The sequence below is a fragment of the Ischnura elegans genome, chromosome 7 (assembly GCF_921293095.1).
Source record: "Ischnura elegans chromosome 7, ioIscEleg1.1, whole genome shotgun sequence".
Classification (NCBI taxonomy): Eukaryota; Metazoa; Arthropoda; class Insecta; order Odonata; family Coenagrionidae; genus Ischnura; species Ischnura elegans.
This window is the reverse complement of record NC_060252.1, coordinates 26388156-26406762: the sequence shown is the minus strand read 5'-3', so window position 1 is coordinate 26406762 and position 18607 is coordinate 26388156. Positions and strand designations below refer to the sequence as shown.

At 37.8% G+C, this 18607-nt stretch overlaps 1 protein-coding gene across 2 annotated transcripts; it reads left to right on the top strand.

The window, feature by feature from the left end:
- Window positions 1-317: 317 nt before the first annotated feature.
- LOC124162239 (ETS homologous factor-like) lies at window positions 318-18111 on the top strand. 2 transcript variants are annotated; one of them, XM_046538703.1, is made up of 7 exons: window positions 318-1156; window positions 11954-12167; window positions 12682-12993; window positions 13489-13614; window positions 13998-14117; window positions 16065-16260; window positions 17453-18111. In XM_046538703.1, the coding sequence occupies exons 1-7, from the start codon at window positions 1097-1099 to the stop codon at window positions 17583-17585; spliced, it is 1161 nt and encodes a 386-aa protein (XP_046394659.1). In that variant the 5' UTR covers window positions 318-1096; the 3' UTR covers window positions 17586-18111. The 2 variants fall into 2 exon arrangements, with proteins under 2 accessions (XP_046394659.1, XP_046394660.1); XM_046538704.1 differs by having other exon boundaries at window positions 319-770.
- The last annotated feature ends 496 nt before the right edge of the window (window positions 18112-18607 follow it).

Sequence of the window (18607 nt, the reverse complement as noted above, 5' to 3'; positions counted from 1 at the left end):
TTATCCCACAAGTACATCTGAGATCATTGCGAACCCCCCAACCCTCCTCCTTGATTTTTTAATCGGCGGTTTTTCGCGGACCTTCGGCAGCATGTTAGGCTGGGTGGTGGTTCTCACGCACACAAGCCTCGCAATCAGCGGAACGCGCGTACCTCCTCCTTCTCTCGAGGCATATCCACGCCCTACTCTTCCGAATTCGAGGAAAATGAGTCAAGAGTGCTTGCCTTTTGGGTGGGGTGGGGCGGTGGGGGAGTTGGGGAGGGGGTCTCGAGACTAGGGAGGGGAGGGGAACAGAGGGGAAACGTAAGACACCCAGAGGAGGTTCGCGATCGAGTTCAGTATCCCACAGAACGTTGAGCAGTGCGGAGCGTACAAGTGGCTGGCGGGTGTCTTATGTTCCCTGACAAGTGCGCGGATTGTTTTCTTTGCAGCGGGGAAATCTTCGGTGGTCTCAAAGGATCATCTTCCTTGTCGCCGCCAATAAATCTGTGATTCGCATCCAGTTGGATTTTATCGAAACGTGCCTCTTTGGCGCGTGCGATAACAATAACAGTGTCCTGCACCCCGCGCGGTGTTATACGCGAGGGACCTGGTTCGACTCTCCGAGCTACGCAGGTGTGGACTGTTTTGACTGGACTGTATTTTTCCGTCATCAGTGATTCTTTGCAAGAGGAGTGAAGAAAACTTGTGGAAACCAAAACATTCTTTTCAGTGAAGTTATCTTGCCTTGAGGAAAGGGAAAGAAAAATTCTTGGATAATTATCGGCAAAGTAAGACTTCCTGATTTCATCCTCTAGTCCAGATAAACGCAAAACTTATCCTCCTGCTTCATGCGCGTCTTTTGTGCAATTCTTCCTTCGTTTTGTGTCCTGTGAGTCCGTGTCAATAGTTTTGTTGAACGTTAATAAGGAAGAATCATTGTGCTTTGTTGGCTGTTCGTTTCACGAAATCGTTTTCCCAAGGATTTGTTTTCAAATCTCACAGGGGAATCCTTGAAGACTGAACTTTTAGTGTGTGGACTCGAAGTAAAAGACTTGTTGTCCCCTCTAATTACTTTTTCTTTAGTTTTGTACCGTGAGCGCAATAAACGGACGATATGCCTCAAGAAGATTACAACTATAACTCATCCTATTACCGTCCGAGCCCAGATCAAGATGTAAGTATAGTTCTGTGTTCTTGATGTTATTCTATTTTTCATCCATCGGAAAAGTTGTGATTTCCCTTTAAACTTCTTATTAACACAAGATGTCATATTCGGAATGGAAAGAAACAGTCCTCGGCAATAGTCAGTTGTCATTAAATTTTAAATTGTGAAAATCCTTGGAAAAATTGGTTAGCATGCTTCGCGGCGGTAAAGCTTTGCTGACAAATGTTTTTAGCGAGTCCATTCCAAATTCATCCCGTTTCCTGGTGGTTTTCGGGTGGTAAATTCGAGCCATTCAGTTCCGTGCACTGTATACCCCGCTGGGCCATGGTCACATGTTGTCCGACGTCTCGGGACTTGGGTAGTGGTCGCGGGAATTTGTTAGCGGAGCGAAGCGGCTAACTCAAACCTGGTAGCCCACTTTTCCCCTCTGATCGCGAATCTTTGTCTACGCTCTTCGCGTACCGCGGGGTACAGAACCTTGAGTGCATGCGCGGTGGCGGAGCGTTCAAAAGACTGATGTTGCATCATGTATGTTTTACGGTCGTAAAAATTCAATGTGGAATGTTTTTGTCCGTTTATTACATCTTTTATCATCTGATGGCCAGCAGACCAACTGCGTTTTTTTTCTACTTACTTTCTCCGCCCTGGGAAAGCAGAATAATGATTTTCTTTGTGCATTAGACTTCTTTGCATCATTGCTGTATTTGTGTTATCTTTTTTTTCGCCCTAACCATCTTCATTGTACCCTGTGATATGCTTGACTTTTGTGTAAATGTCTTCTTTCCTCTAAGGTCCGCTTTATTGTAAGGGCAAGTTCGCTAAAGCATGCTTGTAATTCCCGAGCTTCCAACTTTTGGTGATATCATGGATATTTTGTTTTAACTGTTTAATGATACGGTTGATAAAGGTGTGCCCCGTAGGATGTAGCTCTAGGAGTACTATTTTTTTAGGGCAAATTTAGTTAAGCCGTAGGCACAATGGCAATACTGAAAAGTGTGACACCGTTGTCATTGCGAGTAACGATCGCATTGTTTCATTTTATGGAGTTCATTGTTTTAGTCTCAACAGAAGGCTTTACATTATCCGTACTTCCCTTAATTTAGTTTTAATGTTATTTTTCTTTATTTTAGCATCCTTTTTTATTATTATCTCGTAATAAACCTGTTTGGCGATATTAGCCATGACCTCCTGCTTTGGTTATAATGTTTAGTTTTTTTTATCGGCACTGACCGTTATTTTCAATGCTTATCAGAATTCATTTCGTGGTCATTATACAAATAGATGAATGCTTGGGTAAATATTTGATGTCGCCATGGTCTAGATGGTACGCGCTTGATTGCTGGCCTCCGAAGATTCTTAGTTCTTGGCATATGCGCTTTTGTGTGTTTGGAATAGCTTTCGAACGTCAGAAACTAACTCTAATGCGTAGCTTTAAGGCCTCCGATATGCAATCTAGGCTGGTATCACTTTTGAGTTTCGGCCCCGGTGTCTTCATTACGTATTTTCAGACTAGTGTGGCTCGATCGGTAATTGCATGTGTTTTTTTTGCTCCTCAATAGATCGCTGAATACTTAATAGTATGCTTTGGAACATTTTTTTCTACCTGCTGGAAATTCGTTATATTTCCGCGTGCCGTAAGTGTTACCGGAAACTTTATCGGGGAGGTTGGGGTGCGGGCTTTCCTGTATCGATCGAAAAGACAGGGGTCGACTTGGTCCACAATGCTGCCACGTGCCGCTACCGGCGCCCGTGTCTCTCCGGAATAAATGCATATCCCAACCGGTGGCTTGTACTTATACATTCCAGTGCCTCTCTCTTGCAGTTCGAATTCATTCGCTTTTTAGATCGCTGTCCATTCAGTTAGTTATGTAAGTCATTCTCTATTTAAAGCGAAAAGGAAAAAGGTGTGTAGGCCTTGGGTTTAAGGGTTTAAAATAATTTCATCGCCACCTCCCCTCTTTCCTAGGTTCTAGCGAATCTCGATTGGTGTAAACATTTCTTACTTTTGTCGAATTTTTATTATCCACAAGGCACCACTGGTGGTTTTTCTGGGGGTGGTTTCATCATCCTTCTCTTCCAGTAAGTATGGGCCATCTATGCAGTAGCAACCTCTGGCTAGAATTCTAACGAAGCTATTCGCTGGTTATGTGCCCCTAAACGTTAATGAGTGTTCTTGCTCCGTAACTCCTCACGCTCTGTCGAAAGAATTTTAGGTATCTCAGATATTAAAAAAACTGTACGGCAATCTGATGCCGTAGGGAAGTTTTATAAACCATTAAAAAAATTATTATTTGCACGGTGCAAGCCTTGAGCTTAACATAGCCTTGAACATCAATAGCCTTGCGTTCATATCTGCTTTTTCATATATATTAAAAAAGTATCGTGTAGAATTATTTTTTCGTCTATTTAGGCTAGAAGTGAAAATAATTTCGTATGCAATGAAAACTATTCTATATTAATAATAAATCAGTTGTGTTCACTTTTGACCCTGCTGAAGGTTATAAAATGCTTCAGAAACTTTTTTTTCAGGGAAGGGCCAAATTTTGTATCCTATTCAGCTGTCTGTTTTCAACTACTTCTAGCTATTCTCTTCACGTTTCTCTTATCTATTGAAAATGGTAATACTTGTCTGTGATGACTTAGCTTTCGTTTACTTAAGTTATTTTATGACACTCGTTGTCTCTCCTGATACCTCGTAATGGTGGTATTTCAAAACTTTCTGATCCATGCCAACACGACATCATGTCGATAAATATTTCTATGCCATTTACTTCATTTCATTAGTTTCAAGCGTCATCAAAAGTTAATTTACTTTTTATTAAGTGACCTCTTTGAGTCCCTTAGTTATACTTGCGAGTTTAGGCAGAGGAAATTTGTCCGTGGGAAATAGTGACTCACCGCAATCAGTTCCTAACTTTTGAGAGTGCGAATCGCGATCTTCCTCCGATGTGGGTGTGTCCTCGGAGCCGTAACTCAGTCCCAGGTAATGTGGCGGCGCGGCGCTTCTTATACGACGCCATGCGCATTGACTCGATGTCTTGCACTAGTTACTCTCTGCTTTTTCGACGCGCGGAATTGTATTTCAGGGGGTAAGAAGGATGTTTAAACTATCCTTTTTATCGTCGGGGCTCGTCGATAAGTGACCTGAGCCTTATAGTTACAAAAGTCTCGATTATGAACTTCATAGCAGCGTTTGAGTCACTGTCGTGTATTTCGATGACTTTGGAAGTTCAGTTGTGGCTATTTTTTTAATTTTATATTTCTTATGTCCGTGTAGCGTGTGAGTAGTTTTTTATTCTTTTCCCGTCGGGTTTAATCGACGAGTAATAACACGATATTTATATTTGATTCACGAACTATAACCAATTATAGGGGGGCTTAGAGGTGAATTCTTCTTTGTGAAGATAAAACTTTGATCGAGGTGTTAACTTGAAAAAATAATACCAGCTTAACGATTGTTTATTCAGGAAGCAATGAGATTTTTCTTGAGTGATATTTTTTTCGAAGCTAAACAAAAAATAGATCGTCAATTTTTGTCAATTTCATGTTCATTTAAACGATAATTTATTTTTATTTTTTAATATTTCTAATTACTCTCTGTGGTTAGTAATTACGTCTAGATTCTGATGAGTTTTGTGTCATCTCCATCTGGTGTCACATTTTGGAACGGGAACTTCGAAAAAAAATATGGCGCCATTGTTGCGAAACTCGTGCATTTCGAAATTATCATATAGCAACTAAGCAACAAAGGATTTCAGAACAATTTGCGTTAAAGTTTCTAAAAGTAAGATTTAATTCGTGAACTTCCTATCTACTTCTAAATAACATTATTTTTTCAAAGCTTTGTATGCGATACTTTGTATCTGATGACGTGGAAACATGATCGCCGCAGTCAATAGCCTTTGATACACCTGCACTCCGATGGATGGGTGCCAAGTCAAGCTATGATTTTTAATCATCAGCAGGTCTGATATTCGCCTATAATTCATAATTTCATGCCCTTGGAATAGCGAGCAAAACTTCACTAATTGGAAGTGGATTTTCTGCAGTTATGTCGGGTAACGTACGTACATTTCAACTCAATGCAAATTTTTAAATGGAACATAATATAATAATAATTGGGCAGTAATTTATGCCAAGATCTGTTTTGTTGAAGCACTTATAAATCAAGATTTTCTGAAGTATTTAATTAACATATTTTGATTAATTAGTAAAAGTTATATCATTCTATCACGATTTTATACTTGTTTTTTACTCCACGCATTGGTCTCGAGTTTACTGTCAGATCTTGTCCCGTACTGTTTATATGATTTCGGTAATTATTTGCACTTTTTCTGATTACTGTATATTTTTAAACATGGAGAGCCCAATCCCAGAATAATAAAATTACACTCTGGTTGCTTTTAAATTGCTGTTAAATTCATTTTTCCATTGATCATCAGCAGCAATCAAAAGGAGATAGCAGCGCAGAGGGAAATAGTAGTGAGACATTTTTCCCATATTTTTATGCTTTCCAAATATTTTTCATGGGGTTGAAAGTCTTCATACCTTCGGTCAGCTTTCTCGTAGTCCGCCATTTTGTTTAGAGATGATAAAAAATTTTGGAAATCCCCAAAACTATTTGGAATTATAGCTATTATTCTCTGTAAATTGATTTCATTTCCAATCATTGGTTAGCTGCAACACCCATGGTGCATATTAAGGATATATCCCTTATGGAACGAATTTATTTACCGTAATGTAGTCATATTTATCGATACCTACCTAAGAAATCGTTTACATTCGATGGAAACAAAGCGAAGTCCTCTAAACTAATTTAGCTTCTCAAAAAGTAATTAGCAGAAGGTTGTACCGAAATTTTGCCGGAAAAGTAAAAGCGAAGCATTTCCTAGAGAACTCTGAGAACGCATGAAATATTTTTTGCACAATGCTAAGATTGTTTTCTTAATTTATTGTAACTATTCAGTTGCAGAAAAAAATATTCGAAAGGAAGTGTGGATTAATTGCTCGTGAAATGACTTAGGTGAAAGAAACCATGGTACAAGAGAGGATTCTCAAAAAATGAAGTTTTTTAATAGGGCCTTCTAACCCCTAATTGGATTGATCAAATAGAGCCTATGAATCGTAATTAAATGATATTACCTTCTCTTAATTGGCAAATAATGGTCTTGATGTTTAATTTATAAATTAGGGAACATATCGCAGTCTTTCCAATTTGAAATTTGTATTTATCGTTCAGAAAAGAAATTCCTGCTCACTCAAAGAAATTTTCCGCTAGTTTGCAAGACAAGTTTCGATTTATCAATCATCTTCGAAAAATATAATTGTTAATTAGCGGGAGTTTTCTAATTATTGTTTATTGTGTTTACATTTCCAATTCATTAAACTTGATACTATCTAATATTTATAAATTTACTGATATTTTGGTTATTTATATGCAAATGTTGGGAGGATTTACTAAAATGTTTACTAGCAAGCAATCCTTAGTTGCTTGGTCGCTATCTGGCATCAGGGGCGCAGCTAGGAATCAAGGCTAGGGGGGGGTATAGGTGCAACTAATGCCGGTGTGTGTGGGGGTATGGAGTACCCTCCAGGATAAGGGGTAGGTGCGAGATTAATAAATTGCGGAAATTTAATAAAAATGATTCAAAATTGTGAGATTTACGGCTTTCTGGGGGATATTTAATTAATCCTTACACTATTCTAGTAATAATATCAATCCAATTAAGTAAAATGAATTAAACTTAAAAATTTCTGTGGGCTCTGGGGGGTTGATCCCCCAAAACCCCCCCTCGCTGCGCAACTGTCTGGCGTGGTAATAAGTTAAAATATTCTGTTCATTGACTTTAATGCATCGCAATCGTTTGGAAAAAAAGAGTCGCCAGGGAAGTTTAAATAGTATCACATGCGTTGGTGGATTTGGCCTTCCATTAACTCTTCAATACGCTACCAGAAAGGGGACTCCAATTTCGAATACCTGTGGCTGGAAGCGGTCATAAAAGCCATCCCGTAGCTTGAAAACAGATTTTATTGAGTCGGTCAATGAAATCATCAGAAAATTTTACGTATAAAGCTCTTGCTTGTTCTTTAATTGCTATGAAATTGAAGTGCTCGAATACACTTTCTCACGAGTATAACAGCTTGAAAGGTGGGATGCGCAGATGAAGCGAAGAGATATCTGGGTGCCACTCATCTAGGAAACGTTGAAAGTCATGAGATTTCATTGCGTCTGGAAAGTGGGAAAATAAAAAGAAATAATCTGCAAAAATTATGCATTGTGCAGGTTTCGGTGGTGGATGGGTGATTACTCGCTTGCCAAACTAAAAGTTGTTAATGTGTGCCTCTCCTGGCTAGAATACTTTTATCATCCTGAACAAGCGTGTTTTTGATCGAACATTGCTGTTTGTTGACTTCCTCCGATATAAGGCCGTAATGCATGAATGTAATATATAAATGGTGAAATTTCCTAATCCTCTTGATCATTGCATGCCTTCAAAATTTTAACATACCGATACCAGTATTTCACTCGGATGTTACTCCTTCACTATTTACATTCTTTCATTTCATACCTTAGGTTTTACTAACATTTTACTGCCTTTCAACGTATTTTTATCCCCTGTAAAGGTTCCGGAAAAAATGAACGAACTGTCGCAATAATTTCCAAAATAGTCCGGAGAGTCTGGGAAAGCCAGGGAATTTCAGTTTAATATTTTTGTGGTCAAACTGAATACATATGTAGAAAAAGGATAGTAAATTACCTATCGACGGTGACTAAAGTATGTTATGCTGTACGATCTTCTACTCTATGGCATCAAATATCTGCCCCGGTGACACCTGTCCGTCTTGAATCAGTGGCCTCTTCCTAATAGGGTAGTTTCCTTCAACAAAGAAAACGAAAGGCATTGATTGCGATTCGTTACCCACCATTAGTGTATTCATAATATACAAATTATTTGGTTTTAGAAATACCGGTTTAGACGAATGGCAATGGTAAATTTTTATCCTCATTTGAAAAAGGCCAGATTGGCGTCCATGCGATGCCACTCCACGTGACGTCAAAGGGACCTAGTTTCTATAAGAGTAGATAGGAGTTTTTCATTATGATACATGAGATTACCAATGCATGCATGAGGCACAGAGCTCAGGGAAACATGTCTTAATAATCACTTATTAAAACTGGCTAAGGTCGGAAAGTTTTCTTCGTTTGATAAGGTGTTAATAATCCTTATTTAAGCCAAGCGCTACCGGCTAGCAGGGTACTCTGCTACCTGCCAGCATCCTGCGTCGTATCAGCGCTCAAAGCCTCGCCCCGATTCGGTTTAACACGGCAGCAGTTGGAATTAAAATGACATCACACGGGCTTTTCCTAGCATTCATTCGTAGCCGTCGCGTTTTCGCGCGCCTGAAAATTTTCACATTTCATTTAATCGCGAAAAATAGATATCGTCATTTAAAAATCTAAATGCGTGAAATACGTACTCCAGGAGTAATAATCTTTCGATTTAGGCAATCAAAAAATAATAGGAAACCACCCTATTGCAGAAGCTCAATTTCTAAGCCAAAATATGATAATAACTGCATTACATCCACCATTCCACCAGTGCGTTCTGAATAAATTTTCAATATGGTTCTCTTACGTTAGGAAACGTATTTTAGAATCACCAATTACGTATGCAGCTGACTTTGAGGTCTTTTTGCTTACATTCTCTTACTTCACTCTCTAGTGTTTCCACGTGAAGTTTTTTTTAGATAGGTAAAGTTAGAGTTGTGATTTTCTCACATTTAGGATGGTCGCAGTCCATTTCCTTAGGGCGACATTGCCCTTAGAAGATTTTATTTTTCTGGTGTTAGAAGAGTTCACCCGGAATTCGAATCTTGAACCCTGGGATCGGTAGTCAAGCGCCCCTCTACCCACAAGGCTGCCAAGCTCCTATTTTTTTACTTTGTGGAGGCTATTACTTCTTGATAACCTTTTCCTTATATTGACTTATGATAATCCATACTTTCTGTATCACATAATCTCTTCCTAAATTTCGACCACAGATTTCCGGAAAAGGATATGGAAACGTTTACTTTAATTGCTTCTGGAAAATTTTTGTACCCTGGAAGACTTTTTCTAGATTTCGAGGAACGTTTATAATTCATATACGCATTGAAATGCTGTACTTTGAACATTTTCGTCGATATTTTTTTATCTCCGATTTTTTTTGTCCACTCTAAAGAAGATGAGGCCCATGGCTAAACTAACAATAAGTCTAGTAGGATAAAGGTAGATAGTAGGTCACTAAGGATAAAGTTCGCCACGAAAAAATATTTTGTCTTAGCCGGGAACCCAGTGTTAATAAAATATTTTCGTAAGATTTTTATGCTTATTTGATTTGATCTCTTTCGTATGCTAACAGCTAGGGAGGAGTCGAGTTCTATCGACCTTTTGAAAAATGGTCATATTTTGATAATTCTTTCTTTACTATCTCGGTAACATGCACGCCGTATCGTGTGTCAGTATGCCCATTGGTCGCTGCTTAAATCTTCCTGTAGTATTTTATACATTATATTATGTATCAAAGATTTTTAGAATCGTCCCCTGCGGTCCGCGTAGGCGTTAAAACACTTTGCTCCCGCAACTTTCTTACGAGAGAAATTCTTCTGGAGAGTAATAAAATTCATTTGTCGTGGAATAGTGTTTCAAGATGAAGCGCTGAGAATTGAAAATGTTGTGGGTCTCAAAGTTGCGCTCATTTAAGTATGATTTTTAATTTTCTCTCCGGTGAATTATCGTGCATCTTCACTTTTCCCTCACGCCTCAATCTTTCCCTGGATAAGTCTTTGGTGCGCATATTTGTTAATTGGGGTTCCCAAGAGGGGGGCTATCAATATGAGCACGCTGCAAAATGAAAGTTTGTAGGTGAGAAAACCATATTTGGAAGGTGAAAAATATTAATTTAATTGATAAAAAATATAAGTAAAACCATAAATGGACGGAGATTTTCACCCGCTGTAAATGAAGCCTATATAAATACGCATAGAGATGATTGCAAAAGGGGGTCCAGTCATCCTTTTTTTTGGGGGGGTTGAGGCGTACAGTCATGGGGGATGGCCCGTGGGAACCCCTGATATATCCACTCGTTTTAAGAAAATATTACCATTCGAGTTCAGTGTTGAGAAAGTAAAGAGAGAAAGGGAGGAGTACTCGAGGTGTCTACAGCAGTTACTTCGAATACTTTTGCGTAGCAATAGACATATTTTAGAGCTTCTCTTCGCTCTGAGTATCGCCATCTTCAAAACATCACATATCGCCTGAGGAACTGCATTAACACTTCTGAAATAGCGTATGTTGGGCACAGTAGCTAGTTCTTTCCAGTTTTCACACCTTATTTATTCTGTTAGCTCGCAAATTCCGACCGCGACACTTTCGGTAGGGCTGTCCAGAAGGGGGAGGCGTCACAGCTTGCCTCGGGCATCTTTGTGCCCGGGAGGGGCCAAGCAACGCATTCTTTGTGCTGTTAAACGTGTAGTTAGGGCTGGAAGAGGACCTTTAGGAAAATATTGTCTCTGGCTCCCCCACCTGGGGATTCAGTATCAAATTTGGGGGGTCATGGCCCTCAGGGAGAAAGGGACATTCTTCCGTGTAAAATTATTTTAAAAATACCCATTTTTTTAAAGCATTTTTGATCCTAAAGTTTCATTTTTTAACATTGGATGAAATTGAAAATTTTTAATCGTGTTACGACACCAAAACTATTGAGATAATCAAAATATTGGGGGGTCCTGACCACTGTGACCCGCCCTTACTCCACCCCAAGGTCTCCACCTCCTACCAAATCTTGCTACTTAAGATCCCTGGAAATAGATGATTCAAACATCTTTTGCATAACTATTTTTTATTGTAACATTAGGTAGGTTTACATGGGGCTTTTTGTGAATTGCTGTGGGCTATCTCCCCTCCCAAATAGGACTACCCTTTTTCAAATCACAATAAGTCCATTAAATCCATTCATTCTCTCCTCAAAACCTATTCTCATCCTCCCTTTTCTCCTCACGAAGAACATTCTTTTCTCCAATTCATATTTTGATATCCCTTTACTAGTAAATACTCATGCTATTCAAACCCTGTCTGCTCGGTATCTCATCTTAATGTTTCCTTTCCTCACCCACCATATCTAGCACTTCATCATTCCTCTTCCTCTCCACCCATGTCACCCACTCCATTCTTCTCCACACCCATATCTCATACTAAACTTATAACCATGGTATACTACTTTAGTTTCTTATTTGTATCATGTAACTCTCTTTTTTCGTTATACCTTAAATGTATGTTTCCAATCCCTAAATCATCCTTGAATATATACTCCCAACTTAGTGTTCAGAGGAAATTATATGTACTTTAATAACTGGTTTTGCTTGCCTGCTGCAGTTGATACTAACTTTTTGAGCTTCTCTAAACCTCTAGAAAAAGCATTATGTGCATGAAAGGTTCTGAGCTGGGCTAAAATCCGAACTGTGATTCCAAATTGAAATATTATTGACAAAGAACTGTCGATACAAACATTGATGCTTTCATGGGGGAAACGTTGCATTTGCTGTTATGATAGCATTCTTATGTGACAAAAGAGGCCCTTAAACAAAATACAAATGCTACGGTACAAAATGAAGGCTAAAATAGGAAATACATAACTCAATTTAAAAAAATGCCTTTGTATCCCTAGGCAAAGTTGTTAATCCCATTTGAAATTGGTCCTTGTATTTTTCTCTCCCTATTTGTGGTACGAATTTATCAATTTTTAATTAAAAATGTTTTTCTTCTAGTACTGGAGTGACTTTTATGGGAATGACGACTGCCTACTGTCTGCAACAGTACCTGTACCTCAACCTGTTGTTGGTATAGGTCTAAGTATGGCTGATGAGGAGAGTGAGAATTTAGACATGGAGTTACTTGGCTCTGCTAGTGTACATAATGGCACCTATACAGTTAACTCAACTATCATCACATCTGCATCCAACAAGTCCTCACATATGATGCGTAAGTGTTTGGAATTATTTATTATCCACTTGTTGTTTGGGCTTTTCATTGGCACACATACCTTGTTCTTGGGTCAGGTCTATATCCGTCTCTTCTTTTTGTTTCTCTCTCCATTTTTTGTCTTGACATTTGCTATTCTATCCAATTAATTATTTAATAGAATTTAAATAATTATTGTTTCTTGATATTTACTCAAATGTAACTAGAGCAAATCTAATTAGTTGTTTCAGGCATGACTTTATGTTATCTACTTAACATAATGAAGAGTGGAGAAAACTTTGTAATGCCTTATGTGGAATTACAAAGTTTTCTTTACTTCTCATTGTAGAGAAAATATCCCAAAAAGTATGTAAAACAGATAAAGTAGTATATTCAAAGGTACTCATCACCCTTATTTCTTACTTACACTCATGCATATTTTCCTCTTGATTCCTTTGTTTTCATAAAATTCCATTTTTGAAGCTACATTCTACTCTAAATGAAGCTAACACACCTTTCCTCCTTATTTTTGCAGTCGATGTTAAAGAGGAAGAATTCAACGAATGGCAGGAAAAGCCTGTCAAGCAGTGGACACGGGATGACATTATTAATTGGGTAACGTCAGTGGCCTCTGAAAATAGCATTCGTTACGAGAATATCAAGCTCTCTGGGTTCCGAGATGTTAATGATGGACTTAGACTGTGCCAACTTGGTCCGGAAGACTTTATAAGCATAGAACCAATTCATGGTCGTCTGTTCTATGACGCGCTACAAAAATTACTGGAACCTAATTCATGGTACCCTGAACACCATGTTATGTATGGGAGGCACGGATACGAAAATCCTCGTAAGTATTCAATTTTACGGCAAGAGTAGCCATTAAATACTTTATCCAGTGGTGTAGTTTTCATATGCAGTGATTTAAAGTTGTGATGTGAATTTCAAATAACGTTTTACAATGAAAACACCACATTAGATTTTTTAGTCGTTAGACCATTTTGGCATTAGATTTTACATGCCTCACCTATGCATGATTAAGTATGTATTAAGTTTTGAAGTGTATAAATAAAATTGTTTCCATGAAAAAAATTAAATTCAAGGAGTACAGGTTCAATGAATTCATTCCAGCATTTATACTTAAGTAAGACTTTTACACCTCTGCTTGCTGAGCTAGGTGAAGTACATATCTGAAAAATTTGCAACTCAGAAAATCAGTTTTGATTTCACTCACTTTGAATGCCAAGACAGCTTCTTCAAGGAGGCTTATATATCTGTGATATTTATAATACATAAATTTATATTTAAAACTCCATTATGACCCATGGTTCAAATTATTTTGCAGTGCCAGCATTCAATGCATCATTCCGCAGTGACATGGATAATCAATGTGCAGACCCTTTGGCATCATGGCCAGGGCATCAGTCAAACATCAACGGTGAAGATCTCAAATGTGAAAGGTCATGCTCAGGTGGGTTTGTGTTGCTGCTTGAAATATAATCATAGAAAAGGGTATATGAGAATTTATCTCATGCCATCTTTCTGTAAACAGATCAGCAGCTATTAATGAAAAATACATCAAATGAATTCTAGAGTCACTTACTTTGGGGTATTCCAGAAACTCCCTTACTACTTAAACAGTTGCATTATTAACACTCCTTTTAAATCACTACCTTTGCCTGTATTTCCTACCAAAATGCCTATGGTCAAACTGTAGGGTAATGTAATGATTTGTACAGTTATTGCAATTTTCTCTAGTTCCTTGATAAATCTGAACTCCTGCATGAACCATTCATATCATTTAACATAGAGATCCCAACATGTATCATATTGTCATCTGCTCTATTTTTACAGGTATTGATTCAGAAGGTGAATCACGAGACCTCAAGACCAAAGTAAAAAAGAAAGGTGTTGGCCGACCTCCTAGGGACCCAAAAGATCCAACCAATAGGACACGCACGCGAAGGAAGTCAGGTGAGAACCTTGACTGAATCCAATCCAAGACCATCTGTTATCCCTCTCCGATTTTAAATCACATTTGAGCCTTGGACATCCATCTTTCAATTAAGATTTCTTAAGATTATCCAAATACTCCTCTCAATGACATATATGCATACATCCTCATTTTGGGGGAAGCCCTGAGGCAGCTGTACCACTTTTATTACATACTCCGTTAGGAAGATGGTCGTTTCCACCTCTAATAATTGGTTTTACTCCATTGCCACAGTGGCGAGAGACAAATTGGATCTGTCAGGAAACATCAGGAAAATTTGAAAAATTCAATTAGGCAACAGGGTAGTTTCCTTCATCAAAGAAAACGAAAGGCATTGATTGCAATTCGTTACCCACAAATTATTTGGTTTCAGAAATCCCAGTTTAGACGAATGTTTACGGTCAATTTTAACCTCATTTGAAAAAGGCCAGATTGGCACCCATGCGATGCCACTCCACGTGATGTCACAGGGACCTAGATGCTGTATGAGTAGTCAGGAGTTTTTCATCATCTGAGATTACCAATGCATGCATGAGGCACAAAGCTCAGGGAAACATCTCTTAATAATCACTTATTAAAATGCCTATGGTCGGAAAGTTTCCTTCATTTGATAGGGTATTAACAATCCTTATTTAAGCCAAGCGCTACCTGTTAGCTGAGTACTCTGCTACCTGCTTGCATCGTAGCGGCGCTCATAGCCTCGCACCAAGTCAGTTTCACACGGCAGCAGTTGGAACCAGAATGACGTCACACGGGCTTTTACCAGCATTCATACTTAGCCATCACGTTTTTGCACGCTTGTAAATTTTCACTCTTTATTTCATCGCAAAAAATAGATGTCCTCATTTAAAAATCTGAAAGCATGAAATACGTACTTCAGGAGTATTAATTTTTAGATTTGTAAAAAAATAATTGGGAACCACCCTATTATGGCCCTTCATATTTTCCTCTCTCGCTATTTGTAATGTAGGTAATTACAATATGGGGGCTCAGATCAATGTAAGGTTATGGCAACTAATTTTAAATAAGGGCCCCCCCCCCCCCCGGTAGAAGGAAAAATTGCAAATGTCTTAAAGAAAATAGTATTTTTTCCAGCAAATAATTTTAAAAACTAATAAAGAGCTGTTACAGTTTCCTTAAAATGTTGACTTCATTCTCCTTTTCCATGCTTAAATCTTACCTACAACTTGAACAGCCATGGCTGGCCTCCCCCCTAGTTTTGATCCTGGGTACGCCCTTGCTATGATACTTCATTTTTTATTTATTTCCGTTATTTAAGGGCAACATGGACCCTCAGGGCTCCTCCCCTTATATAATGATGCCTCTGACTCCTCCACTCTTCCACCCTCACCTAATGTCCCTGTCTTACCCTTCCTCAAAAAATTAATTCAATGAGATAGGTGTAAAAAAAAGTGTGATGAAGTAACTAGAGAGAAAATTTCAAAGGAAATAATCATGAATGTTTAATCTGTCTTATATACATTTGCACCTTCCCCTCCTTTACGACTTATAATCAAAGTTCTACTGCAGTCTTAGTTGCCACAATAAATCTCATGATATAACAAAGAAGGTTAGACAAAGACTTCATAAATAAGTTTAACTGCAATATCAACCAATCCAATCTTTCTAAAATCAGAGTACTCAACAAAGTCTTGAAATTGAATCCCGTCAATGTCATGTTGTAAATATCTTAAGTATTAGTACTCAAAGAACTATTATTTTGCTAAAGCAGAAATAAGACGAAAATTTTTAATAGTTGGAACAATGCAATGGGAGAATACATTCTTATGGGAGAATCCATGAGTTCTAGTTTGTTTTAGGCCAGAGCTCCTCCCAAAAAGTTTTTTGGCTATGGCCTTGATTTGGTTGTGTTGAGATAAAGAGGCTTAAAATTTGTGGAAATTAAAATGATTTGATTGTCTTTACAGGCCAGAAGTGTGGACGCTTGTGGGAATTCATCCGAGACCTGCTCAAGAACCAGAAGTATTGCCCAGGTGATATATGTTGGGTGGACCACGATCAGGGAATGTTCAGATTTGTTCAAAGTGAGAGGGTGGCAAAGCTGTGGGGTGAAATCAAGAAGAATCCAAAAATGAACTATGAGAAGCTGAGCCGAGCGATGAGGTGAGATCATATCATAAGCTATGCTCTAAGTTAGGATGTATAAAAACAACTGTTTACTGCATATAGTGAGTTGGTTCTATCCAAGAAATAATGATATATTATATTGGTCCCAGGACATGTGGCTAACATCTATAGAACAAGTCGTACACAATAGAATGGGCCACGTAACCAATATCAAAGTGTAATGAAAGTCTATGCCAATATTCATATAAAAATTTCAAATATTATCACCAATTAGCCCCGATTTGATGACAAAAATGCACTGATAGAATAAAAAGGATTTCTAACCAGATATGGTCTCGTACAATTGAAATTTAAACCTAGAAAAAGGAAAAGTTTTTGTGGAAATCTGTTAAAAAGTTTCACAGCAACATGAAGTGTTTTTGCTGAACATGGTGCTCTAAATATGTATGTAGTCTCTCTAGCAAAAGTGTTCTAAAATCCTTGGAGATGCTAGTATTATGATTATGTGCATCATAAATAAAGTCCATACCAATGAAGATTCTATAACGACCAGATAGAATTACAGCTGAATAAATATATAGACATGGCAAACAGTGGCGTAGTGAGGATCCTCGAGGGGGATCCTGGGGGTCCAGACCCCCCAAAATATAAAAACACTGCTACATGAAAGAAAACAGAATATTTGAAAAATCATGAAATATTTATTTGGAAAATCATCAAAGAGACACATAGGCAGATTTTATGTATGGTCCAAGCTTTTGATCTAAAGGATATTTCCCTTGTAGGTATTAGTGTTGCTATGTCACGTTATTGTGATTGGGGCTTAAACCTTCCCAAAAACAAATCTAACCATATTAGCATTGTTGAATAACATTGAAAAAAATGATCCAGGTTGAATATGATAAAGTTAAGTCAAAATGTAGTAGCTATTTAGTTTTCAGAATACTTCCAATATTTTAAATGAAGTTAATTAATTATTCACAACTGTGAAGGCATTGGAATTTACAATCTAATCTGCATAGAAAACTAACAAGAGAATTTGTTTTCTGAGCCAGTATATTTTTAAAGAATAACAAGATGCTTTTCTTCATTAGTTAACCTAGGTGGTTTAGTTAATTTTTTATAACTTCACAGAGTGATTTTACATGACCCAGAGAATGTTTTCATGCCAATCAAAGCTTTCTAAATTGATAAATAGTTTTAAAATGATCAATTTCTTCCTTTCCAGATACTACTACAAGAGCAAAGTTCTCCTTCCAGTCCTGGGACGTCGTTTAGTGTACAGATTTGGACCAAATGCTACCAACTGGAGGTCAAATAATCCCAACTTCCTCTGTAAAATGACTCCATCTAACCACTGAATCATATAAAGACTTCTGAATTCCAATTCATCTTTACGAGTCAATCTTCTCTATTCCCAAGAGGATAGATAAAAGACATTAGACCCTGTCCACTGGAATGCTGGAACTCATTGATAGCCATGTCCTTTGACACGAAATGAACTGGAAAGAAGGACATGAAGATAATATGTGGTGCTGTGTGATGATGTAAATCCTATTGATGTGATTTCCTTCCGAAGAATGTGATGTTTTTTGTTGTTAAAAAATATCAGGGTAGGGATATATATATGTATGTATTTGGGGGTCATTATTTATTTGGTCAGGCTGGATTGTGAAGCAATCCAGGTTTGCCCCATGAACAATTCATCAGTGTGAATCTTGATGGGTTCTTGCCTGACACTCCTCAAGACTGTGCCCTTGTGTATGTAAATATTACCTCAATAAGTGATATGGTATTAGAATGCTGTGCAATTCATTTCATCTGTCTCATCTTTTTATTTTTCATCAACTCTTGATTTTTAAATAAATAATTTTATGTACATATGTATATTGGCTAGTGGTTCTTCCCAATAGTTACCAGACCCAAAAAAATCATAATTTTCTTCGTTTCATTAATTACACTGTTTATGAAGAGGTAAATTCTTATTTTACTCTCAATAACTATACAACAGGCAGTCACTTCTGAATAGAGTTGTGGATTTACTTCCCCTAACAATGTTAACGCATAATTAAAATACCATGCTAGACTTCGTTAATACCCAACTATCACACATATCAACACATGAATACCTGATGGTTAAAACTGCCCATCTATTGGAGTGTATGTAATAGATTCAGGTTTTGGTAATTCCATAATGCAAAAATTTTTTACTAAGTTTTCAATGAGATTACTGTGTTGACATTTCTCATTACTATCAATTCAAATTTTCTCGTCCATTTGGAGCCATAAGAGCAATGCAAGGGAGAAATAATTTAGGGTGGTCAAAATGTATCAATTTTAATTTGTAAGCGGTTGTCCCAAATGCTAGAGGAAAACAAATTCT